Here is a 13436-nt window from a genome sequence, read left to right as displayed (position 1 = left end):
ATTATGCTCACTATATCAATGCTCTTCTCTAAGACCAAGCACTCCAGTTCTCCCATCTTGGTTCGGAGGCTCCTAGCATTAGCGTACAGGCACTTATAAGCAGCGTCCCTCTTCAAGTGTCTTTGGCACTTGTGGTTTGGCCTGTGGTAATTTTGCCCTTCTGAATTTATATCCTGTGCCCCTGCTCTCACAATGCCTACTTCTAGGCCTACCCTTTTTAAAATTTCATCATTTCTTTGGTCTTTATCCCAGGGGGGAGGTTTATTCTGAACCGGACCTTCCTCAGCTCCTGTTGGGTTTCCCCCCTCAGTCAGTTTAAAAGCTGCTCTGCTACCTTTTTAATTTTAAGTGCCAGCAGTCTGGTTCCATTCTGGTTCAAGTGGAGCCCGTCCCTTTTGTACAGGCCCAGCTTGTCCCAAAATGTTCCCCAGTACCTAACAAATCCAAACCCTTCCACCCGACACCATCGTCTCATCCACACATTGAGACTGCAAAGCTGTGCCTGTCTGGCTGGTCCTGCGTGTGGAACCGGTAGCATTTCAGAGAAAGCCACCTTGGAGGTCCTGGCTTTCAGCGTCCTACCTAGCAACCTAAATTTTGCTTCCAGGGCCTCACGGCTGCATTTCCCCATGTTGTTGGTGCCAACATGCACCACGACCACTGACTCCTTCCCAGCACTGTCTACCAAACTATCTAAACGACGGACGATATCCGCAACCTTCGCACCAGGCAGGCAAAACACCTTGCGGTCTGCACGCCCATCACACACCCCACTGTCTATGTTCCTAATGATCGAATCACCCACTACAAAGATCCCTCCACCCCCTGGAGATATATCCTCGGCAGGAGAGGATAGCTGCTCATCCCCCAAGGAATGGGTCCCTTCTAAGGGATCGTTTCCCTCTTCCTCCACTGGATGCTCTCCTTCCCCGAGACCATCGTTCTCCATGATAGCAGAAGAGCTATCATCCTTGGAGTGGGACACAGCTATAACGTCCCTGAAGGTCTCCTCCACACACCTCTCTGCGTCTCTGAGCTTTTCCAGGTCAGCCACCTTGGCCTCAAGGAAATGAAGTCGTTCCTGGAGAGCCAGGAGCTCATTGCACCGAAAGCACACCCATGACTTCTGTCCAACAGGCAGATAGTCGTACATGCTGCAGGCAGTGCAAAACACTGGAAAGCCCCCACACCCCTGCTGGCTTCTTACCTGCATAGTTTTGTTTAAGGTTTATTATGTTAATGGGTTGGGGACTGCGGTTTGGTTGAGGTCAGGGAACAGATGGGCAGAGTGGGGGGCCCTGGCCTCCTCGCCCTGCTGCCGAACTCGCTCTGCTGCTTAACTCGCCTTGACGCTTTGTCAGCTGGGGCCTTGACGCTCCCTCTACTCTGACCAATGGGGTGGCACAAGAAATTTCTGGGCCCAATACACTGTACTGGTCTCACCACAAATCACAGTGGAAGGTGAGAGGAGGCTCACCATCACTGCACTTCCCAGCACATCCAGCTGACCTGTAAGCAAAGTTTTAAAACCCACACCACCACAAATGTAAAGTTTTTAGAGGGGTAGGAGATTGGGTGCTCAGTACAAAAGTTAGAATCATAGTATAGTAGAGTTGGAAGGGGCCTATGTGTAACAACACATCTGTGGAAAAGTCCACTTTCTTCCCTATGAAGTTACCTGTGCATTGAGATCTTATCTGGAGTCCTGCAGAGTTCGTCCCCCCCTTTCCTCTTGATCTGGGATACAGTGATTGGGTACTCAGGACAGGATCTTCTCTACAGTGGCACTGGCATTGAGGGAACTTTAGGGATGTTCACTGCTTCATCCCTGCTGGCTTTTTCAGGCACGGCAAAAATAATTTTTCAGAAGGCTTTCAGGACTTTATGATTATTTTTATTCCTGGGGCAAATCTGCTATTGATTTCACTGTTACATTTTCCCCTCCTTCCTCAATTAGATATGGTGATGACCTGTGTGTTTCCCCCACTTAATTATTGTGTGTTTATCTGGTTTTGCTTGCTGTTTTGTATAATGGATTTTAAACATTTTTTGGGAACAAAAGGTGGGATTGTCAATGTTTTAATAAATAACTGTGCCTGGGGACATGGCTCAACTGAAGCCTTTTAAAATGGATTGTGTAAAGTAATAATGCAGGAGAGTATATCTAAATTTCTATTTATTTGCCTTACCACCACACATGAACTCTTAATCAGTTGTGAAATTAGATTTTGTTTATCTAAAATGTTCTTCTACTTCAGACTATGAAAGAAGAGACTATGAAAGATGGGTCTTCAGAATATAAGAAGAGCCCCGTGGATCAGGCTGAAAGGCCCAACTAGACCAGCGTTCTGCTTCCTGTGGCGGCCAACCAGCTCCTTGTTGGAAGCCTACAAGCAGGTCTTGAAAGCAACCGCCCTCCCCCCACGCCTGCCAATGTTCTAATTCTGCAGCAAACTGCCTCTGAACTTGGAGGTTTCATCATGACTGAAGCTATCTTTCCTCGATAAACGTATCTAATCCCCTCTGAAGCCACGATCCAAGGAAGAGGACACCCAAAACGTGGCATCATCTGCGAGCAGGCCAGGCCTGTGACTGTGTATCCTTCCACCCTCTGAACCGTGGTGGACCAGTGACCACGAGCCGCCGCCCTCTCCGTCCCTCCCCCCTCCCGTGCCAGGCATCAGCCCCGGCTCCTCTCTGCCCCCTCCGCCAACCACGCGTCAGGCTCTCGTTTGCGCGCGGCTCAGCAGCTCCTCCTATGTGCCGGGGCAAGGAAGGCTTCTTTGGCGCCCTCCTTTCGGATGCCCCGCCCCAGGTCACTAGGCCGGCCGCCTTGCAGCACCAGGGGTCCCGCGGCTGCATCCAGGCAGGGCCTAGGGGCGGGGAGCGCGAATTGCGCGCTATGATGAAATCCCTTCGCCGAGCGGGTATAGGGTACGCGGCGGCTCATTGCAATATTCAGCAGCGGCAGCTGTGGCAGGGCGAAGGCGCCGGCGCCTCCTCCGCTCTCTTCGCCTCCTCCGCTCTCTTCGCCTCCTCCTCCCTACCGAGCTGCTCCATGGCAGAGCTGCCCTGACTGCCCCGCTGCACCGCGCCGCCCGCAACCCTGTCTCGCCCGCTCCAGCCCGGAATGATCTGAACCCCCCCGCGGAGACGCACCCGAGTCCAGCGCTATCGCCAATCGCAGGTGACCAGCGCCTTGTGGCGCTTCCCCCCCTCCCCGGTGTTGGGAACATGGGATCGAAGATATCCTTTAAGATTGCGGGGAGGGGGCATAACGTTTGGCGTGAAGGTGAATTCCCTTCCGTCACTGCGCAAGGCGGCGGTGGGATTTTTTTTGGGGGGGGGAGATTCTCCCCATCTCCTGTAACCGTGGTCGTCTTCCTGCCCCCGGGAATCGGGATACTGATGGAGAAAAGAGATGGTTTATACTCCCGGATATTCCACCCCCCAATACCCATCCCAAACAATTAACAGAGAGAGCAACCTCTCCTGTTCTCACCCCTCCTCTCCTCGGTTTCAAGGACACGGAGTCATCCCTGTTTTGGCTGCTTTCATCCTGGCTTCATCCCAGCCTTTCTTTCCCTGCCTGTCTCTCGGGGTATGCGGGACCGGATGCTTTTGAGTTAGGAGGCTTGAGAAGCGGCGATTTCTAAAATGATTGGGAAGGTAGTAGCTGTAGCCATTAGGGCAGGCAAGGTAGGCTGGGCTGACGATGGCAGCTGGGGGAGAGGGCGGCCTTTGCAGCACTAACAGCTGTCTCCAGGCTTGTTGAGTTTGGGGTAGAGGGCTGCCTCTCCAATGGCACCGAGCGGGACTTGGCACCTGGTGCCCTGGGGATGCTTTCCCTCCCTTCCACCTTTGGAGTGATAGTCTCCTGCTTCTTTTCAGCACAACCAGAGAGCAAGCCGGTAGTGAGGCTCTGGCTGCAGTAAGGTACAGCCTGAGGCTGTTGAATTATGGACCAGCCGACTTATTTAGGATGGGGGCCGCTGTGGCTCGAGTCCTAGGGAAGGATCCCTCAGAGCCCTTCCCAGTTTTCTCCAGCTCTCCTAAGCCAGATTCATCGCCTTCTGCCTGGCCATATAATTGTCTCTCCTTCGCTGAAGCAGCAGTAGCTCTCTGCTGAAGCCATCTTGCGCTCTCTCTTGTCTCCCTACAGAGCTCAGTGCCGGGATGGATGCGCTTATGAAGGGCTTGTCCAAGGCAAAGGAAGGGGTAGTGGCTGCAGCGGAGAAGACCAAGGAAGGGGTAGCGGTGGCAGCAGAGAAGACCAAGGAAGGCGTGCTTTATGTCGGTAAGGCTGCTGCAGGGGCTGCAGAGCTGCTCTGCCAGCTGTACCCCCTCCCTTTTGCAGGAGGAAAGAAATCTGCTAGATGGAGGGAGGGGGAGGGATGCTTCCATGTGCTGGGTTTGAGGATCATTCTGGCTGGGTTTGGGGAACATTCAATTGGGATTTTTTAGGGCAGTTGGATGGACACGATTCACAGGGTGATGTCACACCTAGAAATCTCAGAAATGATGCAATAAGGCAATGTCTGCAATTTTCTGTATCACTCTTCTTAAGCAACCCTCTCCCCCATCCTGATGCCAAATGTTGCTTAGTGGTCAAGTGGTATCACCTTCTGGGGCTTACGTTGTGGGGTCCTGTTTAATCTTTCTTTTTCCAAAACTTTCCTGGTTCTTGTTATCCAAGAATCTTATAATGTTTAATTGTATTTAAAGCACTGCTGGCAGGTAGGCCAAAGCTGTAATCCTCTTCTAACCAGTGCACACAGGCGTGAATGACATGCTGATAGCAGGTGACGTACAGTGTCTGTGACGCAATCAGGAATACACGCAGGAATGTGGAACTAATTGTTATTATTAGCAGTTTTATCCTGTTCTTCAGCCAAAAAAATGCTCTCATGCTGGCATGTAAATAGTGATAAAACAGTCCTTGCCCTCATAATTTAGAAGACATGACACAAAAGGAAAAGGGATAAGAAGGGAGAAGAAAAAAACTAAGCTCAGGCTCTTTAGTTACAGAGTTCTTGCGGTGACCAGCTGGAATGGAAAGATCTGGAGAGGAGAAGCCAATGGAGGAGCCATCTCTCCCCCTCCTATAGCCTGATGGAATAGCTGCTGATAGATGACACTTGAGGGAGGGGCCTGTTGAAGAGAGCAGAGCTGATGCAGAGGCCTTGCAGTCCCATCTCTCCCTCTCCTATAGCCTGATGGACTGGCTGCTGATTGGAACGTAGCACTATATGGTTATTCTTTATTCTGCATTTTTTTTGCTTTTCAAGTTGCTGGCCCTGTTAGCCCCATGTGAAAAAAGGGGCATACAATGGATGCAATAGTTAGATTGGATGAAATCGTAGTTTAAAATGGGCATATGAGCTTTCTAATTTCATAGAACTCCTGGCAAGAGTAACAAATGTACTCAAATGAATCATATATTTTTGCCTAATGAATACTGTGAACTAGGAAGGCTTGCTGATCTTCTTTAATGGGTGGGTTGGTCCAATAAAAGAAGTCAGTGTTAATTTATGTCTATATCTGCTCTTGCATGTACAGTGATGAAGCACAAACCATTGGCCCAATGTCTCCCCTTTACAAGTTTTCAACACAAAAACTGCTGCCATTGGATATAGGCCCCCTAAGTTGAAGGATGTCATAATAGTGGAATTCATTAAGGATCCCTTCCCTCCCTCCCCCCAATAATTAGATTTTTTTTCAGTTTCTGATGTACACCCCCTTCAGTGCAGATGCAAGTCCAGTGGTTAAGGGTGCTGTTTTGGGGACTTTCTATTAGGACACAAATGAGGTGTACGGCTGCGGATTCTTGGGGAAAGGCATAGGAGTGGTTCTCTGTCTGCTGCTTTTGTGCTTGGCTTCACATGAGAGCCTGTTGGATGAATATTCATAAATGCCTGTTCTGCATTCAGGGCCTACCTTGCATCTTATGGATTCACCGGCAAAACAGCCCCAATCTGCTTAGACAAACCAAATCTGCTCGTCATACCACTCCCTCAAATCAGGACAATGCGATGTATATCCAGAGTGCTCCTCCTTCCAGGACTTCATCCAACATTTTCTCACTAGTGCTTTTGTCAGCTGTCACTTTTTTTTTTGCTTTGTCCCTCACTGTGCTAGTTCTCATCTTTGCAGTCTTCCTATACAAACTTGCTTCCTCTTCCTAGAACTGTAGATTCCATTAAAACAAAATGTGAATGTGTACAGTTGTGGCCATGCCCCGTGATAAGTCTGATGCAGTTTCCCCCCCAAATAAGGCAGCAACAGAAATCCTTGATGGGACTAAAAAGAACAGCCATGCTCTGAGGAGAGGCAATTGGAAGTAGTAACTGTTTAACTTCTGCTAGGAAAAATGAGCAGAAATAATGAGCTAGGGACTTAGGTGCATGGCAGAAATTTGCCACTAGAAAAAGGAGAGCTTCTGATAAGGGACGAGGGACAAAGCAATAGTGAGATGGGGCCAGACTTCAGTCTGTTAATGAGGTCCAAGCCTTTCTGGGAAAAACTCTATACATTATGATAGTATTGTCCATATCACATTATCTGTTAGAGTCTGCCCAGAGTGGGATGTAAACTCTTCAGTTGAAAAATCTATTTCTTGCTTCCCAGCAGCAAACTTAGGAAACTGACCCTACCTTGAGCATCTTAGACATTAGAGCTAGGCCAGCCATTTCCAACCTGATGCCCTCCAGATGTTCTGGGCTATAACTCCCATCAGCCCCAGCCAGCCTGCATTGACTGATGGGAGTTGTAGTCCAAAACATCTTTTTATTTAGTTGCATTTCTAAACCGCCCTATAGCTAGCAGCTTCCAGGGCGGTGTACAACTGCTTTCAAGCTTTGTTGTCGTATCTCCCAGATTTTCTGAAAATATTCGTCTTATTTTCTGTGTCTGTGTGCTGATACCTTTAAATAAATATATTAGGGGCTCTGGAATTACATGTGTGTGTTTTTTAAAAAAACTGCAACAACAAAATAATTTTACAGCTGCAATAGATGATGCAATTTAGATATGTGCTTAATTTGGTAGCCTGCACACACCTTGCATAAGTTGCATGTTACTTTTTTTAAAAAAAATATGGATTTTTTTATTTGTAAATTTCTATTTAGCATTTAGAGCTCCCCCCTCCATAAATGTAGAAGAAAGAAAATGATGGAACATGTGAGAAGGTGTTGGGGAACAAAATAGAACTTGTAAAGATAGGAAGATGTGTATTGGAAGTCACAGGATGTGGCTGATAGTTAAGTGAAGAAGTTTTACCATGTGAACAATGGATGTCTCCTCAAGCCTTCTTCATTTTGTCTGTTTCTGGCAAAAATGCTTGTCAGATTATCCTCAGCAGCTGTCTGATCCTAGAAACATGCTCTTTAACCTAACAAAAAAATGAAGGCCAAATTCTGAGAATTGTTCTCAAGTTGCTCTTGCAAACTTGTAGAACCATAGCAGCCTTCCCCAACTTGCTACCCTCCAGAAGTTTTGGACTATGACTTCCAACAGCTCCAGCCAGCACAGCTATGCTGGCTCATGTTGATGTAATTCAATACATCTGGAGGGCATTAGATTGGGGAAGGCTGGCCTATGGTACAGCTGGAATTGCCAGCGTGGCACTCATGTGTGCAATGGCACCTTGAGGACTTCACCTGATACCTGAGAAGCCTCTGAACCCTCAGACATTACCTCTCCATGATGAGGTGGCAAGGGCAGTTATCTTCCCCCTCCTCAAAAAGCCCATAGAGGTGAAAGAGGAAGTTGGAAGAGCAACACTCTTTCCCACTTCCTTTTGCAGGTTTCTGTGTGTTTTATGGCTCAGATTGGTACCTGAACAGCTGAACAGAAAGTTGAGCAACTTAGAAGGAATGTAGAGCATTCTGGGACACTTGAGGGAGGAGTAAAATAGTGATGAGGGGGATGCAGGGGGAAAGTGGAGTGCTACAGGAATTAGAGGAGTGCCAGAGAGGGAGAAGGTGCATGCATACACACGTTGGATCTAGAAAAATGGATTCTCTTGAAAATACATACTCCTGTTCATGGCTATCCACAACTTCCCAGCCACCATCAAATCGCAGCTCACATCTACCTTCATTGACCCAACCATGGAAATCATGGATCCTGTCCTGTCCAACACCGCTATAGTGCAAAAACATGGATCTAAGGCATAGAGCCTCATCATTTTGACAAGGGCTTCCTTCAAAACCACCATAAGATCATAGGTTACCTCTGTGTCCACAGATGCATTCTGTGATTTGTTAGTGGTTTTGTTGTCATCCTATGTAAAAATCTTGAAGGTCCATGCCTTGGATGAATGGGTGCTTCCAGACTGTCCCTATCTTCGAGTGGGATTGGTCCCATACCAGCAAATTCGCACTGTGCAGTTATAGTTGACTGGGAGGTCTTGCACAACAAACCCACTGCCCCCAATGGGATTTTTAGTGATAAGGAAAGTAACAGGGAAATATACTGGGAAGTGTGGAATAACATTTGTTTTGATGCAGCAGCATCTATCTTCCCCATAAACAACTCTGAATGAATACTCATTAAAGCCAACATCATATAATTATATCACATCATATCATCATATAATCTCCCTGCAAACAAATTGGGATGAGTGCTCAATAAACAAGTCATCTGGAAGCACCCAGTATTTTTGTGGCATTGGCAAGCACTAGATCTGTGATTTTTACTGTTCAGTCAAACAATGTAAGCTTTAATTTGAGGGGGGGATTGTGTGTGTATAAAATCATGCAAATTCAAAATGATCCATTTTAATTCTATTGGACCTGACTTTTACCCAGACCCTATGGAAAATCAAAGTGTATGTGTGCTTGTTCTATCTCAGTGTGAGTGATCCCAGATTGGGGCGGGGGGGGGGCAGGAAGAGAAGGAACCACAGTGTATGTTTGTTAACCCTTGATATACAAACTAAGAAGTCCAAGTTTTTCCTGGTAAAATAGGCTCTAGCGATCATGGCAAAAGCACTAACTACAAAGGCAGTCCCTCTCCCCACCTCATTATAAACTTATGGATCTTGGAATCATAGTAGTCAGCTGTAAAAATCTAGTCTAGGGATGGGGAACTTGTTGGACGCTCAAGATGTTTTTGGACTCCAACTCCCATCAGCCCCAGCTAGCATGTCCAGTGGCCACTCCAACAACATATGGAGGAGCTAGTTTTCCCACCCCATATTTTCAACAGGTGGGGCAGGCTTGTTTGATGGTTGCAGATAGACATAGAGGAGGGCCTGAAGTCCCAAGTGGGAGAAAATCTTGAGGCAGGTCAGCTAAGATTTGATGGTGTAGCCAGAGCTGCATCTAAGAAAAGTGGCAGGGCCTGGTGTGAGACACTAAGACGGCAGAAGAGGACCAAAGGTATAGAGGAGAAGACAAGGAGTTACTGTCCTTGCATGCAGCATGCGTGGGCCCATGTGCACAGATCTCCGTGGGCATCCCTGTGGAAAAGATGGTGGGTAGAAAGAAAGAGAATAGGATTGTCTGGGACCACTTTCGCAAATGTTTGAGGCATGGATTTAAGGATATTCTGCCCATTACCAACTACATTGTGTTAGTGGATACCATTTAAAGCCCTAAATGATTTAGGCCTAGGATATCTTAGGGATCACCTCATCCCATCCCATTCCTGCCTGCTCCATTTTCTGTGTCCTGCTTAAAGAGGAAGCATAGCTGGGTAGGATAAGAGAGAGGGCCTTTTTAGTGGCTGCATCACTGTTTTTCACCAGTTACTGAAGATCTTTTGGCAGCATTTTATGAAATACAGTTTTAATGTATTTTTTTGAACTGTTGATCCCATCTCTTTCTTTGTAATTTATATTGTTTTATGAAGTTGTAGTGTTAGATGTTGTCAGCCACTCTGAGTGATATACGTACACTAGAAGGCTATGATATCAATAGGTTAATCAATAATAGAATGAATTAATGTAGAATGAAGTGGTACCACTTCTGACTGTGAGCATGAGGTTATATTTTTGAATGCTCCCCCATATAAAAAAGCAAACCATCCTGCATGTAGAGACTTAGCACATTAGCTAAAATGGTTAAGCATAACTTTCTCTCTGGTATGCTAGTGTGCTGCATGCAAGAAGGTTTTATGTGGAAGAACATTACAAAAATTGGTATCCCTTACCTACTATTTGTGGAGATCAGACCTTATCTAGTAATTCTCACAAAAGTAACTAACGTGGCAATCTGTTGTCCACTTACCTAGGAATAGGCCCTATTTAACACATTGGCACGTGATAATGTGATAGCCATCTTCAAATATTGGAAGAACTATCACACAGGCGATGGGCCAGATCTGTTTTCTGTTGCCCTGGTGGGTAGACCCACTCTAATGGGTTCAAATGACAAGGAAAAGGATTTATAGTAAACATTAGGAAAAAGCCAGTGGATTCTCCTTTGTTAGAGGTTTTTAAGCAGAGACTGGATGGCCACCTATTGGGGATGCTGTAGTAGTGGGTTTCTGCACTGGTAGAGGGTTGGATTAGATGACCTCTGAGATGCTTTCAAATTTTCTGCATAAGGTATTATTCTCTGAACGATATCATTCTATTTTTAATATTCATGCTGTGATAGCTTCTGTCTCCAAAATGGCACCACCCACCCACACAAAAGGGAGGTATCAGTATTTTGGGAGAACTCTAAGATTTGAAGAAATACAAAAAGAAAAAAACTTTTTAGAACTGACTATGCTCAGTGGTCGCAGAATGCTGATTCACTGACGGGGAATAAAACGGTGTACCATGGAGAGGAGCATGGCTGGCTGACTGAAGTGTTAAAAAGAGCACTCCACACTGCAACATTTTGTTGCAATTCCCCATGTGTTTCCTTTTACTATTATTATTGTCTCAATAGGCACTGAATTTTATCTGGCTAAGGAATCTGGTTGACAGGAGAATCTAGCCTTGGTCCATGGCAAAAAAATCCAACCAGTCCACAACCCAGTAATTAATTATCTTCATTATTTCTGCATACAAGCAGTGTAACTGAGGAGAGAGAACACCATTTTGCAATTTTTAAATATTGCTGTTTGTGGAAACAAAAGGGTGGGTGAACAGATTTAATTACTGCAACTACTTGGGGCAGGGCTTTAGCTCAGTGACAGAACATCTGCCTTGCAAGCAGAAGGTCCAGGATCAATCACCGCCATCTCCAAAAAAGGCTGCAAATGTCTCTCGTCTGGAAACTGGAGAGCTGCTGCCAGTCAGTGTTAGGCAATACTGAGCTAGATGGACCAGTGGTCTAATCCAGGAAGAGTTCTTGAATGGTGGGATGGCAATTCTAGAATGCAGTGATTGTAAGAAGGAAACGGGAGGGGGCAGATTATTTATTTATTAATTATTTGATTTATATCCTGCCGTTCCTCCCAGCAGGAGCCCAGGGTGGCAATGTGCTGCAGAGTATTTAACGGGGACTAAAGGACTGTGATCTTCTATATGTCCCCAGAGTTGCTGCTTTCCAGGCAGTCTCCCATTCCCTAGGTATGCCCTAAATTTTTTGTTCCTAGATGGATGACCTTGCATGTGGCTGCATCAATGTGTTTTTTGGAACAGGCCCAGCACAGCAAGCAATCCAGATTGCTGGAAGTGCTCTGTCCTCATTAATTACCACTCTAGCCATTTTGTTTCTTGGGCATGTTTTATTGGCAGGGATTTTAATACCTTTCTCTAGATCACTGATTAAAAAAATATATTGAAGACCATTGGGCCTGCAGCTGATCCCTCTGGGATTTTAACGCAGACGTCTCTGGTTTCTGCACACTTAATCATTGGACTGTGCACTTTATTGATGTTGTATGCTGTTATTGTCTTAATTGGAATGTTCCAAGGAAGCAAGTCCAGGTCTTTTAAAACAGTCTTTTATAATGACTCAGTTACGCTTATGAACCAGTGCTTGTAAATAATAAAAAGAGAGATCCTAGAAGATGCTGGATAGCAACACTGGCCATGAAGTCAGGGAATTGGAGTACTGCAGGGAGGATGTGCTTGGAAGCCAGTTGGGTTTCTCCAGTTGTGTTGGAAGGGCATAGTAGTATGAGCAGGAGTGATATCTGTGCACAGAAATCCAAGTAACTCCTTTTCCACCCCACCCACTAGATCTGCTACTGAGAACAGGGCAGAAGCACAAAGAAGAAGCTGGTCTCTACTTCAGTCCCTGACCTAAATCTAAGGAATGGGTGTCTATCATTTTTGGGGTTGAATCCAGTGTTAGTCATACTCTGAGCAGACCCATTGAAATTAATGAGCACGACTAAATTAGGTCTAATAATTTCATTTGGGTCTCCTCTGAGTAGAACAGTTAGATACAACCCTCATTGGAACAGATTTTGAGAATTCAGCCTAAAACGCACTGGCAAGTACTCCAGTTGAAGTGGAAAACCATCTTCTGAGATGAGGGTGCACCATCAGATCTTGTCTGCGTGCTGCATTGGAACAATCTCCCAAGGGTCTCATCATCACAGCTCAGCGGGAGAGGAGAGATGCAGAAGAGCTGAATGGTAGTAGCTGTGCTTTGCTTTCTGTCTGATAACAACAATGGGAAAATCTGTCTGAAACATCAGAGTAGATGGTACAGCGCCCAGGCTAGATGATCCAACGGTCTGTGTCAATGTAGGCATCTTCATATATTCATAAGCCTCCTACCTGAAGACTATTGTGAAATAATGTTATTTCTCACTACCTTGGAAGTCTATTTTCTGTCTTAATATTCTCATCATGATTATTCCCATTTTAGAGTGAATGCTGAAGCAGAGATAGTGTCTCACCCAAGGCTCACTGTGCTTTGAAAGAAAATCAGAGTCATGTGCTAAGGGACCCCAAATTTAAATGAGAAAATTAGAATTCTGCAACCTGTAGAAATCATTCAAATCAGCAGGGTTTTCCCTCTTCCTTAATTGTGCATAATTTATTCTACCGCTGTGCCAGTCATGGGGAGAAGCAAGGAGCTATACAGGGCAATGAGTCCCCATACCTTGATCACTGGGCTTTTTCTACAGTAACTCCTTTGACTTCTAAAAATTCATTAGACATTACTCATTCAATTTCAAGCATCTCTTTACAACCGTAAGGACTAGAAATTTGCTTTTTTTTAAAAAAAAGATGAGATTCTTAGGAAGCTGAATTCTGCTATCAGTATCTCATTCTGCAGATTTTTTACCATCCAATAAGTGCATGGTTGACAAGGGATTTTAGTCTGTACCTAATCTAGTAACTGCCTCCTGCTGGATTATTATGGGCCTGTCTTGAGGCCAAGCTATACTTGATGTTAAATATGTATTTGCATCTTACATGTGCCATGGGAGATTCCCCCCCCAAGCAAATACCACCTTTAGAGGTTAGGGAAGGGGAGGTTCTCAGGACCACAGCAGGAGAGGGAAAGTGTTGCATTTCCCCTCCACCCTGCTGATAT

At 45.8% G+C, this 13436-nt stretch overlaps 1 protein-coding gene across 2 annotated transcripts in view; it reads left to right on the top strand.

Moving 5' to 3' along the window:
* The first annotated feature begins 2749 nt into the window (after positions 1 to 2749).
* SNCB (synuclein beta) overlaps positions 2750 to 13436 on the top strand; it is a 28689-nt gene continuing 18002 nt past the window's right edge. The window contains exons 1-2 of one of the 2 annotated variants that reach the window (XM_061617561.1): positions 2750 to 3187; positions 4163 to 4297. In XM_061617561.1, coding sequence (XP_061473545.1) covers positions 4177 to 4297 — 121 coding nt within the window. In that variant the 5' untranslated portion in view covers positions 2750 to 3187; positions 4163 to 4176. The remainder of the gene's footprint in view (positions 3188 to 4162; positions 4298 to 13436) is intronic. The other variant, XM_061617562.1, reaches the window with a different exon arrangement.

Source organism: Rhineura floridana, chromosome 3 (assembly GCF_030035675.1).
Source record: "Rhineura floridana isolate rRhiFlo1 chromosome 3, rRhiFlo1.hap2, whole genome shotgun sequence".
Taxonomy (NCBI): Eukaryota; Metazoa; Chordata; class Lepidosauria; order Squamata; family Rhineuridae; genus Rhineura; species Rhineura floridana.
The sequence above is the reverse complement of the archived record's forward strand: the minus strand, read 5'-3'. Positions and strand labels throughout refer to the sequence as shown.